This window comes from Diceros bicornis, chromosome 34 (genome assembly GCF_020826845.1).
Source record: "Diceros bicornis minor isolate mBicDic1 chromosome 34, mDicBic1.mat.cur, whole genome shotgun sequence".
Taxonomy (NCBI): domain Eukaryota; kingdom Metazoa; phylum Chordata; class Mammalia; order Perissodactyla; family Rhinocerotidae; genus Diceros; species Diceros bicornis.
Genome location: NC_080773.1, coordinates 34,369,273 through 34,392,413, shown reverse-complemented (window position 1 = coordinate 34,392,413; position 23,141 = coordinate 34,369,273). Strand labels below are relative to the sequence as shown.

At 45.0% G+C, this 23,141-nt stretch overlaps 1 protein-coding gene across 1 annotated transcript in view; it reads right to left on the bottom strand.

Annotated features, from left to right (window-relative positions):
* Positions 1–31: 31 nt before the first annotated feature.
* EDDM13 (epididymal protein 13) overlaps positions 32–23,141 on the bottom strand; it is a 34,880-nt gene continuing 11,770 nt past the window's right edge. The window contains exons 2-6 of the mRNA XM_058530792.1: positions 17,276–17,302; positions 16,429–16,455; positions 10,940–11,061; positions 8,697–8,734; positions 32–125 (exon numbers count right to left, since the gene is read on the bottom strand). Coding sequence (XP_058386775.1) covers positions 32–125; positions 8,697–8,734; positions 10,940–11,061; positions 16,429–16,455; positions 17,276–17,302 — 308 coding nt within the window. The remainder of the gene's footprint in view (positions 126–8,696; positions 8,735–10,939; positions 11,062–16,428; positions 16,456–17,275; positions 17,303–23,141) is intronic.

The window sequence follows — 23,141 nt, the reverse complement described above, 5'->3', positions numbered from 1 at the left end:
GCCTTGGGGTCTGTTATGGGGGGCTCGACTGTCACTTGTGGACGTTTCTGAGCGCGTCGCGGTCACCATGGTAACACCGCTCGCTCGCTCTCCGCCCCTTGCGTGGTGACGTCATGCGCTGAGTCCTGCGGGGAGGCAGTGAGCGCATGCGCATGGGGAAGGCGGCCGTGGGGCGGGTCGTGGGAGGAGCCCGGGGTTGGGACGGGAGGGGCTGTTGTGACCCGTCTGCGTGGGGTTGTGGAAGGCGTATTTAAATAAGAATCTTAGTGCGAGCACCTAGCACTGTGGCTGGGTGCTTGCTTTCTAGTAAGCGCTCAGAGACCCGCTGGAACTCATTCACTCCTTTTTGTTATTATTTTTTGCTCCCAATTTGGTTGGAAACCTAGACTTGCCATTTCAGGCCTGTCTCCAAGCAAACGGGGCCAGTGCTAGCTCTCAGGAACCCCCGCCTGCCCCTGCGTGCTCTGGGCCTCGATGACAGGCATTTAGTCATTCAACAGGTCATTAGTAAGTGCGCGATAAGTGCCAGTTGCCGAGGAGACAGCAGTGAACAAGTCGGGGAGCAGCCTGGGACGTTATGTTTGGAGCGAGGAGAGGAAGAAAGTGAACCTTGTTTCTCATCCTCAGCGTTATTGACATTTGGGTCTGATCGTTCTTGGGTGTCGGGCCGTCCTGTGGACTGTAGGATGTTGAGCAGCTCCCTGGCCTCCACTCACTAGATGCCAGGAGCGACACCTCCACCCTGCCCACCTATCTCGGCAGCCAAAAATGTCTCCATGTGCTGACACATGTCCCCTAGCGGGCAGCCCCATGAGAACCACTGCTCTTCAAGGGGTTTCCCTAAGCACCCATCCTGCTTTTGAATAACTCGGGCACCTGGTAAACTCTCACCAGCTCATTAAAGTCTGACATCTGTGTATTTGAAAGATGCTAAGAGAGTGGATCTTAAAGGTTCTCATCACAAGAAAAAAAATGTAACTATGTGAGGTGACGGATGTTAACTAAACTTGTGGCGATCATTTTGCAATATATACATGTATCAAATCATTATCCTGTACACCTTAAACTAATATAATGTTATATGACAATTATATCATAATAAAACTGGGAGGGGGGATCTGACATCGATTGCTGTGGTGAGCTGACACATTAACAAAACTCAATTTTAAATAAAATTTAAGAGAGCTACATTCACCATACCATGAAAGAGGAGTGATCGGATGTACAAAGGCCCTTAAAGGTATGCAGTAGAAGTTACAAAAATCTAACGTCAACCACCTGGGCTGCTTCTGGTGAGCATATAGAACCTCTTCCTTGTAATAAACTAATTTTTACTAATTAGTTAGTACTGGGTTTCACTACGACAAAGGACACAGTACCATCATTTTTGCTTGATTTATCTAAAGGAGTTGGCGTTCCCTTCCATCTGTCTGTCATCACCATCGCCGTTGGTTTCTGTGGCTTTTAGCAGTTTCTTCTTATTTATTAAAGGAGCAACTCCATGTGTACCCAAATTGCTGTAAGAAAAGAGAACAGCTTCCTGTGACCTCAGATGCACCTGTGCCAACACAGCCACACCCACACCCCCTTTAATGGAGTTAGGTTGACTTGGGAAGTCAGACGAAGCTTGGTTTTAGAGAAGTTTTTACATGCCTGTTTAGTCATTGGAGCTCGAGCATGGGAAATTACCCCCTGAGGAGTCTAGGAAAGTCTTTATTTCTTTATCCATTGCTTTACCACTCTTCCTTTAAATGGATTTTGAGGGGGCTGGGAAAAAGACATAGTCCCATTTGCCAAGAACAAATATGACCGCGTTTCATCCATCGCACTGGGCAAGGCCCTGCACTCTGGCTTTCCATTCATCCAACAATCATGGAAGCCTGTTGGGTGCCAGTCCTGGGGCTGGCAGCTGGGGCCACAGAGACAATCAGACATGGTGTCTGTCCCACAGACTCACAGCCTAGAGGGGAAGACAGACAGAACCATTATAACCCAGAGGGAAAGTGGGCGGGAAAGGTTGCCTCAGTGGCTTGAGGAGTCCAGTAAAGGTGCCTCCCAACCCCTAGACTTCCTGGGGGTTCAGGGGAGGTGCAGGGAAGGGGCACATAGTGCAGCTCCTGAGTCTTGCAGAATAATTAAAAACTAGTCAGGATGCTGTATTGTAAGATCTAAAATTTCACGTGGTGCCTTAAGATCTTTGAGCCTCACAGGCCCCAAGCCCTAACCGTGAGGTCCCCTGCTCTCGCCACCCTTGTCCTCAACCCAGTGGGAAAGGCTCCCCCCCAGGTAGTTCCCCTCTCAGCCCGGCCAGCCGCACCGCACCCAGTCCCCAACATAATGAGTTTCACCTCCCTGCCAGCCTGTGGAATTATTCAAATAAGCCAGTCACAGGAACCGAGGCTCACACCAAAAGCCTGCCCCCACAGCTCCTTCTTGGTCACTCTGCTCCTGAGTGCAACCCCCCTGTAGCCCTGGGTGGACTTCTGTGTCCTCCTCCCCCAGGCTATGAATATTTGTGACTGATAAACTGCTGTCAATCTCATCCGTGCAGTGTCAGGTGTCACTGTGGGGCCATCCCCATAACCCTAGGGCAGGAATCTCTCTGTCACCAATGGGATGAAGAGGAGACAAACAGAACAGACGCCTGGTAGGCTTACGAGGGGAGGGTGCTGCGTGAGGGGACTGCAGCAGTGGCTGCCCTAGCGGCACCAGACGATGGGCTCCCAGGGGGACTGTCCCAGTGCCGTGTTCTAGTACAGGCCTGTCCCCCAGGCTGGCCGCCTCTTCCCTGCCCTGCACTCCAGCACTTCTCAAAGTCAAGGCCTCAGACCAGCTGCATGAAGACCCCGGTGCCACTGGATAAAATACTGATTCCTGGGCTCGGACCTAGACTATCGAAATCAGAATGTCGGGGGTCAAGTCCAGGCCTCTGCACTTAGGTATGAACAATCAGAATCACAGCAACAGTAATAGCAACAGACACTAACACGTGCTGAGTGCCTCCAACAGGAAGGCATTGGTCCAGGCTCTTAAAAGCATTAACTTGTTTAATCCCCACAATGGCTCTGTGAAACAGGTGCTGTTTATTCCCCATTTCACAGAGGAAGAAACAGAGATACAAAGATGTAAATAAATGCAATTGAAGACCTGGATTTTTTTTTTGTAATTTTTGTGTGTGTGTGTGAGGAAGATCAGCCCTGAGCTAACATCATGCCACTGGCCCTGGGCTAACCTCTGTGCCCATCTTCCTCCACTTTATATGGGACGCCGCCACAGCATGGCCTGACAAGCAGCGCGTCGGTGCATGCCCGGGTTCCGAACCCGGGCCGCCAGCAGCTGAGCACACACACTTAACCACTACGCCACGGGGCCAGCCCTTAACTTTTTTATTTTGGAATAATTTTATATTTACAGAAAAGTTGCAATGGTAGTTCAGAGAGCTCCCACACACCCCTCCCAGCTTCCCCAACTGTTAACATCTCATGTAATCATAGCACATGTGTCAAAACAAAGACCCTGACATTGGTACGATACCATTAACTAAACTCCAGACTTGATCCACTCTCCCCATTTTTCCTCTAAGTTTCTTTTCTGTTCCAGAGTCGTATCGAGGACACCTGAGTCGCTTGAGGTGCCCTGTCTCTGCAGCCTCCTCTGGTCCATAACAGTTTCTCAGACTTTCCTGCTTACTGGGGACTTTGACAGTTTTGAAGAGGACTGGCCAGCTGTTTTGTAAAATGTCCTTCGGATGTTTCCTTATGACTTGGGTTATGAGCAGGAACTGACTTTTTAATTTAATTTTAATGAAAATTTTAAAATTGCTACTTTATTCAATTATTGGACCACTTTTAAGCATGTTTGGAACAACTCGGATATGAGAATCTACTTTTTCAACTGTAAACTTTATGGCATCTAACTGCAGATCAATGATTTCTGATGAGGATTTAGCATTCCAAGGGAGATGTGCTATATGTGAAAAATGCATACGGGATTGCAAAGACTTAATACAACAAGAAGGATGTAAACTATTGCATTAATAATGGTTTTATCTGTTGCATGTTAAATCATAATATTTTGGCTATATTGAGTTAAATCATATATATTATTAATATTGATTTCGCCTATTTCTTTTTACTTTTTTCCAGCTTTATTGAGATAGAATCGACACACAACATTGTATAAGTTTAAGGTGTACGACATGATAATTTGCTACACGTATATATCTCGAACTGATTACCGCAATAGGATTAGGTAATGCCCCCAACACCCACATAATTACCTCTTTTTTGTGCATGGTGAGGACATTTAAGATCTACGCTCTTGGCAACTTCCAAGTATACAGTACAGTATTGTTAACTAGAGTCACTGTGATATATGTCAGATCCCCAGAACTTATTCATCTTATAATTGGAAGTCCGTTCCCTTTGACCAACATCTTTTTACTTTCTAATGTGGCTACTAGAAAGTTTAAAGTTACTATGGCTCACATTAGATTTCAACTGGACAACGCTGCCCTAGATAATAATATACTAACTAACGTTTACTGAGAACTTACTGTGTGCCAAGCATTGTGTTTTAGAACTATTTCATTTAAACCTTAAAACAACCCTCGGAGGTAGATTCAGTAGAATCTTTCTTAAACAAACTCCAGTTTTAAGTGATTTCTGGGATAAGGGATGTCCCCCACTCCCTCTGTGAGACATACGGCCGATGTCCAGGGCTCACGGGTGCCCACGGCCGGCCGACTGCTCTCTGATATGCCTGCCCTCCTCTCTGGTGCCAGCTTTCTTCTCTGTCAGTTCAGCTGCATGATTACCAAGAGTTAGTTGTATTCATTCCAAACCTTTTCATGCTAATAGAATTGATTTCAACTCTTGGTTGAACTGTTACCTAAACCAGGAAAATTTCAGTGCATAGAATTGTTTCCATCAAAGCAAATTTAAGTACTTGGGAAAGATGTGATAAAGGCCACTTGTTAATAAGAACAATCAGGGCCGGCCTGGTGGCGCAAGCGGTTAAGTGCTTGCGCTCCGCCAGGGCGGCCTGGGGTTCCCTGATTCGGATCCCGGGCGCGCACTGACGCACCGCTTGTCAAGCCATGCTGTGGCAGCGTCCCATATAAAGTAGAGGAAGATGGGCATGGATGTTAGCCCAGGGCCAGTCTCCCTCAGCAAGAGAAAAAAAGAGGATTGGCAGATGTTAGCTCAGGGCCGATCTTCCTCCCACACACACACACAAAAAGAACCACCACCACGACAGAAAGGTGTTACCTTCGAATAGGCAAGATCACTGTAAGGTTGGACTTTTTCTCTTGTTTTGGTCTAGAAAGGATCTGTGCTCAAATTGCTTTGCAAGAGTTCCTATGTTTTTGCTCCCCTTTTAAGGGACAAACTGGAGATTGTAGGTGCATAGACCCATACTAAAAATAAAGCAAAACCTTGGTCCTATATCAAAAAAGTGGCAAATGAGTATACATTTACATGCTTTCAAGTATTTTTAATTGCCCATTTTAACCAACTTTTTGATGAACCAACCAACTACTGGTCCTGATCATGATGACAAGAGGGCTTCTACTCTGTGAATATCCCCATTTTACAGATGATAAAATGAGGCATCAAGAGAGAATTACTTCCCCAAGGCTGCAATCCAGCAAGGAGTGGAGCTGGGATTTGAACTCAAGAAACCTTTCTCCAGAGCCCAAGCTGTCACCCAGCACGCTGGGCCTCCTCAAATACAAGCAAGAAACACGCAGGCTGCAGAGATGGGACACGGCTTACTCGCGGAGCAGCTGCATCTTCAGATCCCATTTCCTCAGTGGGGAGCTCGAAATCTTTATACAAAAAGAAGACTTTGGAATGCGTCAATTCTCAGCTCTGTCACTTGTGTGAACTCGTAGACGTTATTGATCCCTCTGAGCCAGTCTCTCATCTGTAAGGCAGAACCTCCTTATAGATGTTGACTTGAAAAGCCTCAAAATGAGTTTATTCAGGCACAGCTAAAAGAATTGCAATTCGGGACGTGCACGCTATGGTGAACAATAGGCAAACCCAACAAGCAAGGAAGGGAAGTTGCTTTTTAGAGAAAAAGGGGGATTAGGGAGGGGCTGTTTTAAAGGAAAGCCCACTGGGGGGAAGGAGCAGTTCAGGGCGGCAATGGCTTCTCATTATCTGGGCTGTTGCTAGGTGAGGAGAGAAATCCCCCTTCTGTGGTAAAGTAGTTCTATTTCCTGTCCAAGATGCACCCCCCCCCCCCCCACAGGCCTTCCTGATCCAATTTAGTTATGGTTTCTTTTATTAATTTCCATATAGAGTTGTTGCCGGAATTAAATGATATACGTGATTCTTGGCACCCTTACCACCCCACACGCTGTTAATTCTTGATGTTAGGCAAATGGAGGAACAGAGCATCCAGCCATTTCAACAAGTGTACATTTTATTATAGAAACAGTGGGGAAGGGTTGAAAAACTCCTGGAAGAGAAGTTACGAAAGAAACCCCTGCACGCACTCACTCAGCTACTCTCTGGGACCATCTTCTCCCAGCCCTCAACGATGCCTTCCCGCCATGCCTCTGGGCAGACAGGGGTTATTCCTCAAAGGACCCAATTCATTACCCTCCAAACTGGCAGTCCAGGGGACAGAGAGGTTTCTTGGGAGGTGAGACTAGCTGGGAGATGGAGGACTTGTGACAGCTGAGCTGAGATGGAGCCGGGTCGCTAGAAAGCACAGCAGGGATCGTTTCTAAGGAAGGGAAGAAAGAAGAGAGAATTGCATTTGTGCATTGATTTACCTCTTCATGGGTTCTCAAACTCCTTGCCTCGCCTTCTGCATGACCTGCCCTAAGCCCACCTCCTCCCACCGTCATCCTAGACCACCCTCCTCATGCACTGTGTTCCACTCGCTCTGTCCCTCCAACCCACCAGGTGTTCCACCACCTGGAACAGGCTTCCCTAGATTTGAGCTGGGCTGGCTCCTCCCCATCCCTCAGTGCAAATGTCTCCTCCTCAGAGAGGGGTTCTTCTACCACCCAAGTGAGCAAAGCTGCCCCCTCCTGTTCCTCTCTGGCACAGCACCCTGTCGGGCCTTCCAGGAAACTCACGCTATTGCTAGTTTACCCCCCACCCTCCCACTAGGGGGTGCACACGGTGAGCACAGGGACCTCCTCTGTGCCAACCCAGCTGTATCCCCAGCCTGGCACATTGGAGCTGAATATATAAGGTTTGCTCTGGGCACTGGAGCCCAAGGGATAGATCAGGCCTACTTCTTGCTCCCAGACGGGCTCATGGTCTAGTGCAGGAGTCTGCAAACTACAGCCCAAGGTCCATTCCAGCTGCCACCCCTTTTTATATCTTTTTAAAAATTGAGGTAAAATCCACATAACATAAAATTCACCATTTGACAATTTTAACTAACGCAGGATCCATCATAGAGTAGTTGCCCAATAAAAATTTATTGAGTTCCTCGATAACTTAAACATAGAATTATCATATGACCCAGCAATTCCACTCCTAGGTATATACCCCAAAGAATTGGAAACAGGTGTTCAAACAAAAACTTGTACACAGATGTTCATAGCAGCACTAGTCGCAATATTTAAAAGTTGGAAACTACTCAAATGTCCTTCTACTGATGAATGAATAAACAAAATGTGGCATATCAATACAATGGAATACTATACAGCCACAAAAAAGAATGAAGTACTGATACACGCTACATGCTGGATGAACCCTGAAAACTTTATGCTAAGTGAATGAAGCCAGACACAAAAGGCCACAGTGTATGATTCCATTTATACGAAATGTCCAGAATAGGTAAATCCGTAGAAAGAATGAGTTCACTACTGACTTCCAGGGGCTGGGAGGAGAGATTGCTTATAGGCACAAAGTTTCCTCTTGGAATGATAAGAATTTTCTGTAGCTAGATGGTGGTGATGGTTGCACAACATTGTGAATGTACTAAAGGTCACTAATGGTAAATTTTTTCTTTCTGATGAAGATCTGCCCTGAGCTAAGATCTGTGCCAATCTTCCTCTATTTTGTACGTGTGTCGCCACCACAGCATGGCTGACAAGTAGTGTAGGTCCGCTCCCAGGATCTGAACCCAGGAACCCAGGCTGCTGAAGCAGAGTATGCCGAACTTAACCACTCGGCCATGCCGCCGGTCCCTGGTAAATTTTACATTATGTGTATTTTGCCACAACTTAAAAAAATCCAACATAAAAATTTTTGAGAGAATTCATAAATGAATTCCTCCAACTCTCCATGTTCCTATCATTTGTAATACTCTTATTTTTTATTTTATTGAAGTCGTAATAGTTTATAACATTGTTAAATTTCAATTGTACATGATTATTTGTCAGTCACCATACATATGTGCCCCTTTATCCCTTATGCCCACCCCACACTCCCTTCCCCTCTGGTAACCACTAATCTGTTCTCTTTGTCCATGTGTTAGTTTCTCTTCCGCATATGCGTGAAATCATGCGGTGTTTGTCATGCTTTCTGTAATGCTCTTTACTGGCCACGTTAAGCAGTGGCTTGAGATTCAGGGTGGTGACCTTGGGACTTCTCATACAATTCTGTGATTCTCTGATTGGAGTTTCCAAACCTGCCTGGGGTTTCCTATTCAAACACTAGGCAGTTGGGACCAAGCCCATTCCGCCAACAGTGGACAAAGCCCCCTTCCCTGCAGTAACATACCTGATGTCCACTTCTGTGTTACAGCGGTGGCAGTAACACTGGGAGGTTGACGAAGGGATGAACCAGAAACAGAGAAAGAAACGGTAGGGGTGAGGCAAGTCAACTTCCTTCCCTCCCTCTCTCCCCACTCCTTCCTTCCTTCTTTCCTGCCTGCCTCTCTCCTCCTCCCCTCCTGAGGTGACATCTTATGGTGTTACTGACCTATTCAGCCTCACTTCTCACTGCTCCCACGTTCTGCCCCATCTTCCAGCCAGTTCGCCCATCCGCATCTGTGGCGCCGTCCTCTAACCTGGGGCTTCTCAACCTCGTCATTACTGGCATTGACTCGGGACGTTCTTCGTTTGGGGGCTGTCCTGTGCACTGTAGGATGTTTAGCAGTGTCCCTGGTCTCTACCCTCTATACACCAGTAGCACCTCCTTTCCCAGTTGTGACAACCAAAAATGTCTCCAGACACCGCTGAGTGTCCCCTGGGTGGCAAAGTCATCCCCATTTGAGAACCACTGGTCTAACCAAGGGCCCAAGCCTGGGGCTCATCTCCTAGGTCCCTCCATTTTCCTCATCCCTCACACCCAATTCGTTAGCCCTTCTCCTTGAAGAACTACTACAAGGTCCTCTTCCTCTTACCATCACCAAATGTCCTGCCCCGGCCACCTGGACCTCCTTCTGTCAGTCCCTCTGCTTCCACTCTTGCCCCAGTTCCAATGACGGTCCACATACAGCACCCAGAGCGAAGCTTTCATACCTCAGAGCAGACTGCTCACGACAGCTGTCCCCGAGCAATTCTCAAGGCGGGCTCCCCCGTCCAATATCACCTCCCCAGGGAAAGCAGCCCGCTGCCCTGCCTGCTCTGTGATACCCCCCAATTCACTTTCTCTGCTGGAGCCCACTGCTTGTTTTATTCCCATCCTCCTGCCGCTGTCCTGTGAGCTCCCTGGGCCTCGGAACCCTGGGGGTTCTGTTCTCCTGAGTCCCCAGCATCTAGCAGGGGGCCTGTTACACACATACATGTTTGAGGATGAATAAATCACACTGGCCATTTTGGGCAAGTAACGTTCCACATCTCTACTCCCAGACCTCTACGCCCAAACCTCTACTCCCACGCCTCCATTCCCACACCTCTACTCCCATACCTCTACTCCATACCTCTACTCCCACGCCTCCACTCCCATATCTCTACTCCATACCTCTACTCCCACACAACTACTCTCATACCTCTACTCTCATACCTCTACTCCCACACTTCAACTGCCACACCTCTATTCCCACACCTCTATTCCCATACCTCTATTCTCATACCTCTACTCCCACGCCTCCACTCCCATATCTGTACTCCATACATCTACTCCCACACAACTACTCTCATACCTCTACTCCATACCTCTTTCCCATACATATATTCTCATACCTCTATTCCCACACCTCTACTCCTCATCTGTACTCCCACACCCCTACTCTCATACGTCTACTCCCTTGCCTCTACTCCCATACCTCCACTCTCATGCCTCTAGTCTCGTGTACATAGTGTTTCCTTTCCTGGAATGCTTTTTCCCCTCCTCTCTTTCAATTGGCTAATTCTATCACAGATGTAGTGGAGGTGGCATCTCCTTCAGGAAGCCTTCCATGAGTCCATCCTTCCCCTGGGCTAGGGTAAGAGCTACCACCTCCTTCACCCACACAGCCTCGGAGGTTTCCATGAAACCCACTTGGTGATCTGAACACCTCTTTTGATGCTTGTCTCCCTTACAAAACTATGGCCCACTTGAAGGTAACTTATTCATCAGCAACTCTAGCAAAACAGTAAATGACTTGGTCCTTAAGAATCTCCCTGGGCCGGACCTGTGGCTTAGCGGTTAAGTGCTCGCGCTCCGCTACTGGCGGCCTGGGTTTGGATCCCAGACGTGCACCGACGCACTGCTTCTCCGGCCACGCTGCGGCCGCGTCCCACATACAGCAACTAGAAGGATGTGCAGCTATGACATACAACTATCTACTGGGGCTTTGGGGGAAAAAATAAATAAATAAAATTTAAAAAAGAAAAGAATCTCCCTTAACGTTGGGGGGGGAGAGAGAGAGGAGGAGAGCAAGGAGGGAGGGAGGATTTGATTACAGAGGGGTCTTCTCTCCTATACCTTTACTTGGTTGGCACTTCCTTCCCTCCTTCTTCCCTTGTTCCGTGCTCATCTTCTCTCTCTGCTCACATTCCCTCCCTCCTCCCTCCTTAGGTAACAAGCCTCCTTCTTACCCAGTCCCCTTTATTGTAGGACACGAACAAGAAGGTGATCATCATGTAGGCGCATTTCATCAGGCTCCATCCGCCCCTTCTCTGTGGTTTCTTGGTGGGGATGATAGTTGGGGGAAGCTTAACTGGGAAGAATGGGATGGAAATGACTTACACTGAAGGCATGCCCTTCCCCATCCAGAAATTCCTGCCCTTTCTGAATCTCTGTTCCCAGCACAGATCTCCCTTCTGAACTCCACACTCACACCTCCACCTGCCTCCTGAATTGAAATTTTGGTTTATTGTGGAGGGCTTCCCACACCTCTCCTCTCCATCCCCAAGGCACCAGCCTCACCAGCTCATCTCCTGATTATTGTTTCAGCCTCCTGCTACACACTTCTCCTCCCCCAAACCATTTCCCGCCAGGGCGCCAGGAGGATCTTTCTAACACCCAGATCTGACCATGTTGCCTCCCCATCTCAGACCCAATGTGGTGCACGAATGGCGTTTTACCTGCCCAACATTCTTCCCTCTCCTTTTCTCATTTTAAATTTTTATGCAAGTATCACATACGAAAAACTCAAAGTTTTACACACGCAAACTCTTAAAACTAAATACAAGATGGAGGCCAGACTTGAAAATTCCCTGAGCAGACAAAACCATTTAAGCCGTGGAAGCTAACCTAAGTCTAGCTTATTTCATGAACGTTAGCGAAACTTAAGTTACTTCTTTTAAATGCCTCTGATTTTCATTAAAAAAACTGAAGTCATCTTCCTAAAAGTGGTAGAAGATGATTGCTTTTAACTGATCCCACAGCTGTCTGGAAACCCCCATTGTAATAACCAATCATTGTAAAGGTTAGACAGCTTCCTCATTTCCACTTTATGAGCCGTTCTGGAACTTCCGCCCCTGAGCTTCGTATCAGTCTTGAATTTGAAAGCTCCCAGTTCAAGAACTGTTCTTATATGCACAATCAACTCTCTTAATACTATTGTACTGATCTGGTTGTTTTAACTTTGCTATTTCTAGATTTTTGACAAACACACCTGCCTAAACAGGCCACAAATCAAAAAATAGAACACTACCAGTGTAAAGGGAAATACAAATGGAAAAAGAAAAAAAAAGTTAATTCTCCCTGCTGAAAATTCAGGAAGAGAACTCCCTCCCCTTTTCTTAGAGAACTTACTTTAGAAAATTTGTAATTGTACGTCTTTTCTCTGTCTCTTTGAAATGTATGCATATCTTTTTTAAAAGCTAAGTAAGACTCCTGGCAGCTTCACAACCCAGGGATGCCTTTCTGGAGGGCCTTGGAGGCATCTCTTGAAAAGTTAAACATCCAGTTTCTGTGGGAGGGCAGGAGCCTAACTTCTGCGGGTGACTTGCTTCAAGTTGCAAAACCACCTCCTGTCATAAATCTATGAGTTTATTTTTCCTTTGGATAAAGCCAATTAGCTAACACAGATGGGCACCCCAATTGCCAGGTGAATTTAGGATGAACTCTGTGTAATAAATGGTTCTGTTGAGTCCTCTTGCTGGAGGACTGGTTAGTGTTTATCTTGAGGACGTGTACATAACGGGTGGTACCTTCCTAGCTATAGAAAAAGAGATTTCTTTCTGCCTTTGCCATCTCGTGAGCAGATGGCCTGTGATGCATATCAAATTTTACTTTGGCACTGATTCAAGAATAAAACTTTTTCTCTCTCTTCTACCTTTGTGGAGAGGTCCTCTGGGTCGGGAGGAGATTTTGTTTTTAATTGTATTTCACCAACACCAGCATAATATAAACCCGTCGGGTAGAACCTCCCAGTCAATAGTGTATTGTAGGTACACAATCACAGCTATAAAAATGAGAGTTTTCTTTATTTCTTTGCAATTCTTGTGCCTTTTATTTCCTCTCCCTTGTTTGGATAGGACTTGCACTGGACAGAGCATCCAGTATGATGTACCATAGGAGTTGTGATAGGCAGAATCATTGATGAGCTCAGGGGGAAAGCTTTCAATATTTCAACATTAATAGGTTGTTCCCTGTGAGCCTTTGGTAGACCCTCTTTATCATATTAGGACATTCTCTCTATTCCTGGTTTGCTGAGATTTTATTTTTTAATCATGAATGACTGTTGAATTTTACCATCTTCTTTTTCTGTATCTGTTGAGGTGATTATATGATTTTTTTTCCCTTTTTATGTTAATAAGGTGGGAATTGCATACATTGATTTTCATATATTAAACCATCTCTGCATTGTTGGAACAAACACATCTTGGTCATGACTTTTGTTTATTTTTTTATTATTATGTTTATTTATTTATTTAATTTTGTGAGGAAGATCAGCCCTGAGCTAGCATCTGCCAATCCTCCTCTTTTTGCTGAGGAAGATTGGCCCTGGGCTAACATCTGTGCCCATCTTCCTCTATTTTATATGGGACGCCGCCACAGCATGGCTTGACAAGCGGTGTGTGGGTGCGCGTCCGGGATCCGAACCCTGGGCCGCCGAAGCGGAGCATGCACACTTAACCTCTATGCCACCTGGCCAGCCCCAGTCATGACTTTTTAGAAAGTATATTCCTGAGTTGGATTTGCTAACATTTAGTCTAAGATTTTGCATCTATGTTTGTGGGAAAGATTAACCTAAAATTCTTCTTTCTCTATGATGTCTGTCAGATCTTTCATCAAGATTATTCTGGCCTCAAAATGAGTTGGAAAATGCCTGTTTTTAATTTTAAGGGAGATTTAGTGTAAGATCAGTGTGATTTCTTCCTTAAATGTTTGGAAGGAACCACCATGAAAGCCATCTGACCTTGGGAGATTTTTTTGTGGGAAGGTTATTTAATTACAGATTAAGTTTCTTTAATACATAGAGGACTGTTCAGAATTCTATTATCTTTTGTTTCACTTTTGGTAATTTGTGTTTTCCTAGGATTTTGTCCATTTCATCTAATCTTTCCATTTTATTGGCATCAAGTTTTTCAAACTATCATTTTATTATTCTTTTAGTACCTGCAAGACCTATGATGATGTTCTCCTCTTTTCTCCTGGTATTGGTCATTTGTTTCTCCTCTAATTTTTTTCTTATCAGTGACGCTAGAGGTGGGTTAACCTTTACCAATTTTAATGTCCCTCTTCGCCTCTAGCAACACTTCTTGACTTAGAACCTACTTTATCTGATGTTAGAATAACTATGCCAGCTTCCTTTTGGTTAGCAGCTCACGGATATACTTTTTATGATGTAATTTCCATTATTTTTCTTTCAAATTTTCTATGTCCTTGTCTATAAGGCGTGTCTCTGGTAAGCAGTAAATAGTTGGGTTTTGTTGAGTTTTAATCAGTCTAACACTCTTGGTCTTTATTTGGAGTAACAGGTCTGTTCAAATTCAGAGATGTTGCTGATGTGGTTGGGTTTATAACTACCATCTTACTCTATTTGTATTTGATGCATCTATATTGTGATCACTTTTTTCTTCTTTCTAGCCTTCTTTCCTACAGATCAAATATTTTCATTATTCCATTTGACTTCTTAGCTTATACACTATATCGTGTTTAATCATTCATTTAGTGGTTAACTTAGAGATTCTAATACGCATCCTCGACTTATTAGGATTTAATATAAATTATACCTTTTACTACTTCCTTGTACAATGCTAGGAAATTAGAACGCTTTAACGTATTGTACCCCCAACCTACCTTTTGTGTGTATCATGCGTTTTATCTATATATTTAATTCCCACTAGATATTAGTATTACTGTTCAATGCTTTTCATATTCATTTCTATTTAACCACATATTTATGTTTCCCGTTGTTCTTTATTCCATCCTCATTTCCATGCTTCCACATGGGATCATTTCCTTTCTGCAGGAAGAGCTTCCTATAGTATTTCATTAATGCAAGCCTGCTGGCAACAAATCTGTTTTGATTATTTTTTCTGAAAGTCTTTATTTTGCCTTCATTTTTAAAGGCCTTTTTTTGTGAGGTATAGAATTCTCGGTGAGCAGTCCTTTTCTTTCAGCACTTAAAAAATCTCATTCCATCATCTTCTGGCTTTCATCACTTCTATTGAAAGACAGCTGTCATTCTTCTTTGCTCTTTGGATGGTAATGAGTCTGTTGTGAGTTGAATTGTGTCCAAGAAACAGATTTGTCCAAGTCCTTGACCCCCAGTACCTCTAAATGTGACTATTTGGGAATAGGATCTTTGCAGATATAATCAAGTTAAGGTGAGTTCATACTGAATTAGAGTGGGCTCTAGTCTCATGACTGGTGTCCTTATAAAAAGAGGAAAATTTGGACACAGAACACACGGGGAGGAGGCCATGTGATGACGGAGGCAGAGACAGGAGTAATGCATCTGCAAGCCAGGAATGTCAAGGACTGAGAGCAAACACCAGAAACTAGGAGGCAGGGAAGGAGTCTTCCCTAGAGCCTCCAGAGGGAGCATGGCCCTGCCAACACCTTGATTTCTGACTCCTAGCCTCCAGATGGTAAGACAATAAATTTCTGTTGTTTTAAGCCACCTAGTTTATAGTAATTTGTTATGGCAGCCCTAGGAAACAAATCCAGTCCTTTGTTTGTGTGTGGGGGGGTGGGGGGGCGTTAGGATGGAGTTTAATTTTTTTCTCTTTGTCTGTAGTTTTCAACCATTTGTGGCAGCATTCCTAGAAGAGATTTCCTGTATATTCTTTCCTCTTGTGGTTCTCAGAACTTTTAAAATCTGTTGCTTGATGGTTATTTTTATCAGGATGCAAAATTCTTAGCCATGAACTCGTCAGATATTGCTTCTGCTTCACTCACTCCTGCTTCTCCTCCTGAAACTCTAATTTCACCTACGTCACAACTATTCTCTGGGTCTCGTATGTCTCTCGTGCTCTTTTCTGTATTTTCTATTCTTTTATCCATTCTACTTCAATCTGAATAATTTCTCTTGACCCATTTTCTAGCTCATGGATCATGCTTTCTGCTGTGAAGCCCAGCTATTGAATTCCTAATTTCTGTTATGTTCTCAATTCGAGAATTGCCATTTGATTATGGTTTTGTTTTTTTTTTTTTTTTTTTTTTTTTTACAAATTATAGTTCTCTGGTGAAAGTATCTATCTGTTTTTGTGAAATTAATAATCTTGGCTACTTTAAAGTGCTTATCTGTAATATCTGGGTCACCTGGAGGTTTGCTTCTATTATCTGGATTTCTTTCTTTTGGTTTCAGCCGTACAGTCCTGTCACTCAGGACTTGCCTGGTAGTTTCCAGAGGGAAGAGAAAGTTCAAAAGTCAACAGAAGAAGTGAATGGGAGAAACAAAAATGTTTTCCAATCATACCTCGGTATGTTGGGTGTCCTTGAGAGAAGCGAGTGGTACGAAGGGGCAGGGTGGTCTGAAGGCTTTGGTTGCCCTTCAGAAGAACATCCTCTCAGGCACTGCAGCCCTGACCTGGTTACCTGACATCTTCTCTTCTTAAGGCTTTCTCATAACCCAGACTGAAGAGACTCAGTGTCCTCTAGAGGGGAAAGGCACGATTCCATGACTCACCTTCTTCCTTGCAGCCATTTGTTTCTTCTGAAAATGAAAGAGAAGGAGGAGGAGGAGGAAGATAGAAGGAAGGAAGGAAGAGTAGAACGAAGAAGAAGAAGGAGGATAAGGAAGAGGAGGGGGGAGGGGAGGAGAAGGAAAGAAAGGAAGAAGATGAATCATCAGCAAATTATGAAATGGATGGACACCAAACTGCAAGCAGTGCTTCTGGGTGCCTCAGGAGGAGGGAAGAGAATGCAACTGGCTGCCTTGCTGTGCCTTGATTCTAGGAACTCTCCTGCCTCATGGCCTTTGCACATGCTGTTCCCTCTGCCTGGAGAACACCCTTTGCCCAGATTACACATGACTGGCTCCCTCACCTCCTTCAAGTCTTTGCTTGACTGTCACTCTCCCTGGTCACCCTTTAAAAACTCATCCACTTCGTCCACACTGCATTTCCCTCTCCCTCACTCTATTATCTTCGAAGGACGTAACATCCAGCAGACTTTTAACCTACTTCTTTGTTTGTTTTCTTTCTCCTCTCATTAGAATGCAAGTTCCATCTGGGTACAGATTTTTGTCCATTCTATTTCCTGTTATATCCCCAACACCTAGAACAGGATTTAGCACAGAGCAGCTAATGTTAATTAGTATTTGTTGGATGAATGAAAAAATGTTAAACATTATGATGTTAATGATGATGTTGGTGAAGAGTGTAAAGTTTGATGATATCTAAAGGCTCTTCCAACATTAAAAAACAAAATTTAAAAAAATGAAAACTAATTTAAAAATGAAACGAATAACTCTGTATTTCTGTGCACAGGAGCAGAAACAAACAGTAGCATCAAATAGTACAGTCATCACTTACCACTTAACACCTGGAGGCTCAGCAAACCTAAGGAAGACAACACACAAACTGAGTTGCAAAAGGCAGCAGGATAAATGCCTCCAGATCAACAGGTCCAACAAGCTCACCCCAAGCTACCTCTCCTCTGAGAAGCCCTGCTGGATTCCAGCCACCTTTTCTCATTGACCCTCCCTCAGGACATTGATTCATACTGTATTATAACTATCTGTCTGTATCCCCCGTCAGACTGTGAATTTATGTAGAAGTACAAGCATGTCAGATTCATCTTTTGGGTTTCCACCCCACTGCATGGTCCTGGCACATACTAAGTGTTAGAAGAATACTCCTGCCAAACAAGCTTCCCACCAAAATCCCAAGGCATGCATGAAGTGAGATATTTACTTAGGATCTCTGATGTCACCCATCCAGAAGGAAGTGTGGTCCGGGAGACAAGATCATGGTCAGGGTCACAGACAAAGTCCAGAGTGTTGAGTCCAAGGGGCCATGAGAGTTGAGACCATAATAGGAAAAAAAATCACAAGATCAGAAGGCAGGAGACTGGAGCAGAGCCAAGATGGGTCGTGGCGAGCAGTTAGGACTAAGGGCAGTGAACAGGGGGAGACCATCAAAAGCCTCATTATATAGGTCAGAAGGGAAACCTAGTGGCTTCGAGGGTTGCATTGGACCAGGATTGGACTGGGAAGGCAGCCACCACTCCTTCTCCATGTATATACTGTCACCATGTTGCAGGCACCTTACACACTTCAGACAAATAATGCCTCCCTTGTGAAGAAGCTGTAGGGGAATACATAACTTAATTCATGAAAGGCACTGCTTCCAGTGCCTGGCACTTAGGAAACTTAAGGAATGTTAGTCATTATCATCACCATCGCCATAATAATGTTGCCTGTATCCCTGACTTGAGGAGGGGGCTGGTTCCCACAAGACACCCCACATTTTTGAAAGAGAAGGTAATACAGCTATTTTTTTCCAGTCCCTGGGTTAAAAAAAAATCTCTGAGAGATGATTTGTGGTTAAAAATGGACTCCTTAGCAGAGATAAGAAAGGGGACAAGACAGAGTGGAGGCAGTGTAAAACAAGGATCTTACGCTTCAATACTGTTGAGATGGGAGCAGCAAGGAGGAGAAAATCCAGCAGGAGTCGTCCAGCGCCAACAGAAGCAGGGAGGAGTGGATGAGAAAGGTGTTAATGCCTCCTTCCTAGCTCATCCCACCAGCTGGTTCTCAAGAGAGACCCTCGCATGGGAGGCAAATGCAGGTATCTCCCAGATGTTATGAGGTTTCATGTGATAGGTTGGAGGTCAGAAGGGGGATGACTCTAAATGTTTCTACTACACTTGTTTCCTTTGGAGATACATTTATCCAGGCAGAATCCCCAGGTACCCACTTTCCTTGGGGATTCATCCCCTAGAGATTAGGAAGATTATCAGAAGAGGATCTCCTTGACCCATTTTTATCTCAATTCTCTCCTGAGGAGTCAAGAGGGAGAAAGCTTGAGGGAAGAGTAAGTTGCACCCTTTGGGTCCTCCTTATTCAGTAGCCCTCCCCACAAATACACACAACTCAATACGTCTTTGTATTCTGGGACGAGTCCTTGACTTCTGAGAATCTGATAAAATCTGGGGACCTTCTATGCATATGTGTTCACATGCCAGTCATATCTGCAGCCCCAGACACCCCCCCCCATATCCCAGATACACCATCATGATTTTCTACACAATCTCATGGGGCATGTGGACCCCTGCAGCTCATCCTGAGCCTCCTTCAGAGATGGGGGCAGTAGACTAAGACCTCCCAAAATTGAGAAGAACAATCCAAAGATTGTCATCTCTTTCTTGTTTTCTCTTCTTTCTGGCATGCGCAAACATCCAAGTTACCCATAGAAAAGGAAAAATAACTTACTTTTCACTGGAGGGTGCAGCAGAACCAGAAGTCAAGGAGTCAATATGGAAAAGAGGAAGGGAGAGAGTAGAATCAACCTTAACATTCCACCCCCCACGCCCATCGCCCAGTTCATTCCATTATTCTTTCATTAAATATTCTTAAAATTATTTTAACTATTTATTGTGAACTAATTATAGACTCACAAAATATTGCAAAAATAATACAGAGGGCTCCCGTGTACCCATCACCCAGCTTCCCCCAATGGTAGCATCTTACATAACCATAGTATATTATCAAAACCCGTAAATTGACATTGCAAAATACCATTAACTGGACTGTAGACCTTACTTAAATTCCACCAGTTTTTTCATGCACTCATTTTTTTTGTACTTTATTAAATATTTACCTATCTACAGTCATAGGGAGGCTACTTAAAAAAAATAAGGACATCGTTACCTTGCTTTATAAATGAAAGGAGGGAGACTCATACAGTCACTGAGGGTGTTTAGGTCTAGAAGATCTAAGCAATGACCCAAAACAGGTGGATACCATTGAATCACTGCCTCTCCATCTCAAGGAGAAGTAGAAGCAGGACTTGAGATTAAAGACTAGAGATTGAGAGGAAGGCACCACTTCCTTATTTGTTCACCTCGCCTGCATAAACTATGATGGACTCTGCCTAAACAATCTACCTGTCGAGTTGAAATTGGTGGGTCTATATTTGTGGGTTTGGTGTGTACATGAATCATCACCTGGGAAGCTTGTTACAAACAGAGCCTCAAGCTCCACTAAGAGGTCGTGATTCCTTAGGTAGATCTGAAGTGAGATCTTAATTTTAAACAAAGATCCTGAGATGCATTGCCCTGGTTCAGAGGTCAACAAACTTCTTCTGTAAAGGGACAGATAGTAACTATTTTAGGCTTTACAGGCTATAGGATGTCAGTCACGACTACTCAGCTCTGCCATTACAGTGTGAAAGCAGCCACAGACAATACATAGATGAATGGGTGTGGCTGGGTGTCAATGAAACTTTATTTACAAAAACAGGCAGTGGGCCAGGCTGTAGTTTGCCAGCTCCTGCTCTACCTCAATGGTTCCCAAACCATCTGAATCAAATCGCCTGAGAACTTTGTGAAAGAACAGACACCTAGATCCCACCCCTTGGTGTTCTCATGCAGAAGGTCTGGGTGGAACACAGAAATTTGCTCATTTGTTTTATAGTTTCTGACGATCAGCCAGTTTGGGGAACCAGCCTTATAACTCGGGCTCCATCTGGCTCACAGCGCCATTGTGAGAATTCGGTAATATAATAGAGGTAGAGGCTCCAATCTTGGTTCTCTTCAACTCCTTCCACTTAGCAAAAATAACATTCATTAGCAGTTGTAGGGGGCACTCTTTTCCTTCAAGAAACACTGTGTAGCCCAACTGTGTGTTAGACATTTTTCTAGGTTATGGATGTAAAAGATGGACCAGTCTTCACCCTGGAGGAGCAGTAGAGATGGGAGAGAGGGGTCCTTCCCCATCCCACCTGAGCTGGAGTGTGTATACGTCTACCTTCAGAGGAGAGTGCTCCACCACCTTTCTTCCTTGAAATTTCCCCTCCACTCTCTAAAGTGGTTCTCCCAAGAACCACTACTTTTCCCTCTGGAAGGATGAATGGGGTAAGCTCCTTCTCATTGGAGCAATTTATATACCAAATAAGAGAAGACAGCTTAGACTCGGGGATATGCTGGAGCTGGCTTGCAAGAAAGATTGTTAAATTTTCAGGAATTTTGCAAGCTGGTGGTGAAACCATTCATCTTGAAATCAGCCAGAGTTAAAGTATTTACACCACAGAAATTGGCAGTCGCTCCAAATCAGGGCTCCTTTCCCTCCCCCTCCCCCACAGAGTTGGTTGTTAACCATCTACCAGCACACCACAGCTTAGATTCCTCAGTGGAGTCTATTTGTACTCATTATGTTTCTGACCCCAGGCCAACGGCTGAATGTCAGAGCCTGGACCAACCCTTCCCAAGAATTTTTTAAAGGCATTTCAAGGCCCAGAGAGGGTTACGAGAATCTAATCTGAAGGACACACACTCAAGACTGTCACAGTACTTACTTTCTTCTTCTGTCTTATCTGGAGGTGAAAATGCAGGCAGCCAGGTTCCAATGGAGATTCAGAGTAGAGAGAGAAAACAGCATTAAGACTCGGGTCCCAGACACCAGCAAGTAAGTGCCCCTGACCAGTCAGAAGAGAGCAGAGACAGATGTGCTACTGGAGATGAGGCGGATGAAGACTCATACTCCATTACGCAGCCAGTCTTCCTCTCTAACTAATATCAATGGAGCACCTACTAAGTGCAAGGGCTAGAGGACACATGGAAAGCAAAGCGGGCAAGGTCCCAACGCTCAGGGAACATAATCGAGCCAGGTCTAGTCAGAGAAGCAGGCAGTAAGAGAGCCATAAATTGGGTATGGGCGGGATGAGCGTTTCTGGGTAAAGCTGCAGGGCGCAGTGGGAACCTACACGGGGCAGTGGTTGCTGACCTTGTGGGGGAGCCAGGGAAGGCATCTTGGAGGAATGGTCGCTGGGTCTGAGACCTGAAAGATGAGTAAAGGTTAGCCAGGGGAAGACACTTGGAAGGCAAGAGAGAAAAGTGTCCCAGGCAGAGGGAACAGTGTAGGCATGGTCCTGGGTGGGGAGGAGTCTGAAGCGTTGGAAGAACTGAAAGATTGTGCCCACTGTGGGGGCTCAATAGCAGAAGATGACTGTGGCACAAGTGTGTCCAGAGCTAGATAATGCGGAGCTGTGTAGGTGATTTTTTTTTTAATTTTTAATTTATTTATTTTTTCCCCAAAGTCCCAGTAGATAGTTGTATGTCATAGTTGCACATCCTTCTAGTTGCTGTATGTGGGACGCGGCCTCAGCATGGCCGGAGAAGCAGTGCGTCGGTGCGTGCCCGGGGTTCCGAACCCGGGCCGCCAGTAGCGGAGCGCCCGTGCTTAACCGCTAAGCCACGGGGCCGGCCCTGTGTAGGTGATTTTAAGGACCACATACTTCATCCTAAGAACAATGGAGCATCATTGAAAGATGTGGACCCATGTCCAAATCCTGGGTTGGTCGCCTACTAGCTTCGGCAACTTACCCCACCTCTTTGTGTCTGTTTCCTCATCACAAAAATGGAATTATAACAGGATGGATGACTGACCATCTGGTTTGCCTGGGACAGAAGGGGTTCCCAGAATGAGAGCGTTTTAATGCTAAAACTGGCAAACGAGGTCACTCTACATTGTCACGGCATCTACCTCTCTTAGAGGGGTTATGAGGATTAAAAGAAACAATGCAAACAAAGCCCTTAAAACACAATGGTTTTTTTTAAGGTGCTCAATGAGATTTTTGTTAGTTGCCACTTTGCCTCGGACGCTCTGCTTCTTTCCCGACCTCAGTTTCCCCATCTGTACACTGAGTCAGATGATTTCCAGCCCCATGAGCTGAGACTCTCACCTCATCTACCTCAAGTCCACATTGAGCCTATTGGGTCTTAGGTGATTATGCCTCCTAATAGCTATATTACATCGATCTTTGGCTTCACAGCCACTTTACACGTGGAATAAGAAGCACACTTTGTTTTTGATAAAGTGCAGCTGCCTTCCAAGGAGGGAGGTTCTGGTTCACAGAGGACTGACATTTATGGATCGGGTGGATCATTTGAGGGTAGGCGTTGGGAAGAGCTGAATTATTCAGCTTTTAGAAAGAGAAGGATTTGGAGCTCCACAGACAATGTGAGGGGAAGGAAAGGGCAGAAGAGAAGGAGAGTGAGCAGAGCCACTGAGATGGGAGACAGCCATCTATCCAAGGTTGTGACTATGCTCGACATGCTAGTCTTCATCAAACTCGTCAATTGTAGACCTGAGCAGATTTCTTATGAGGAGCACTGAAGGTGAGTTCTGCTTCCAGGTTGATGAGAAAACAGAGAAAGCATACAGTTGTTTAGCGACCC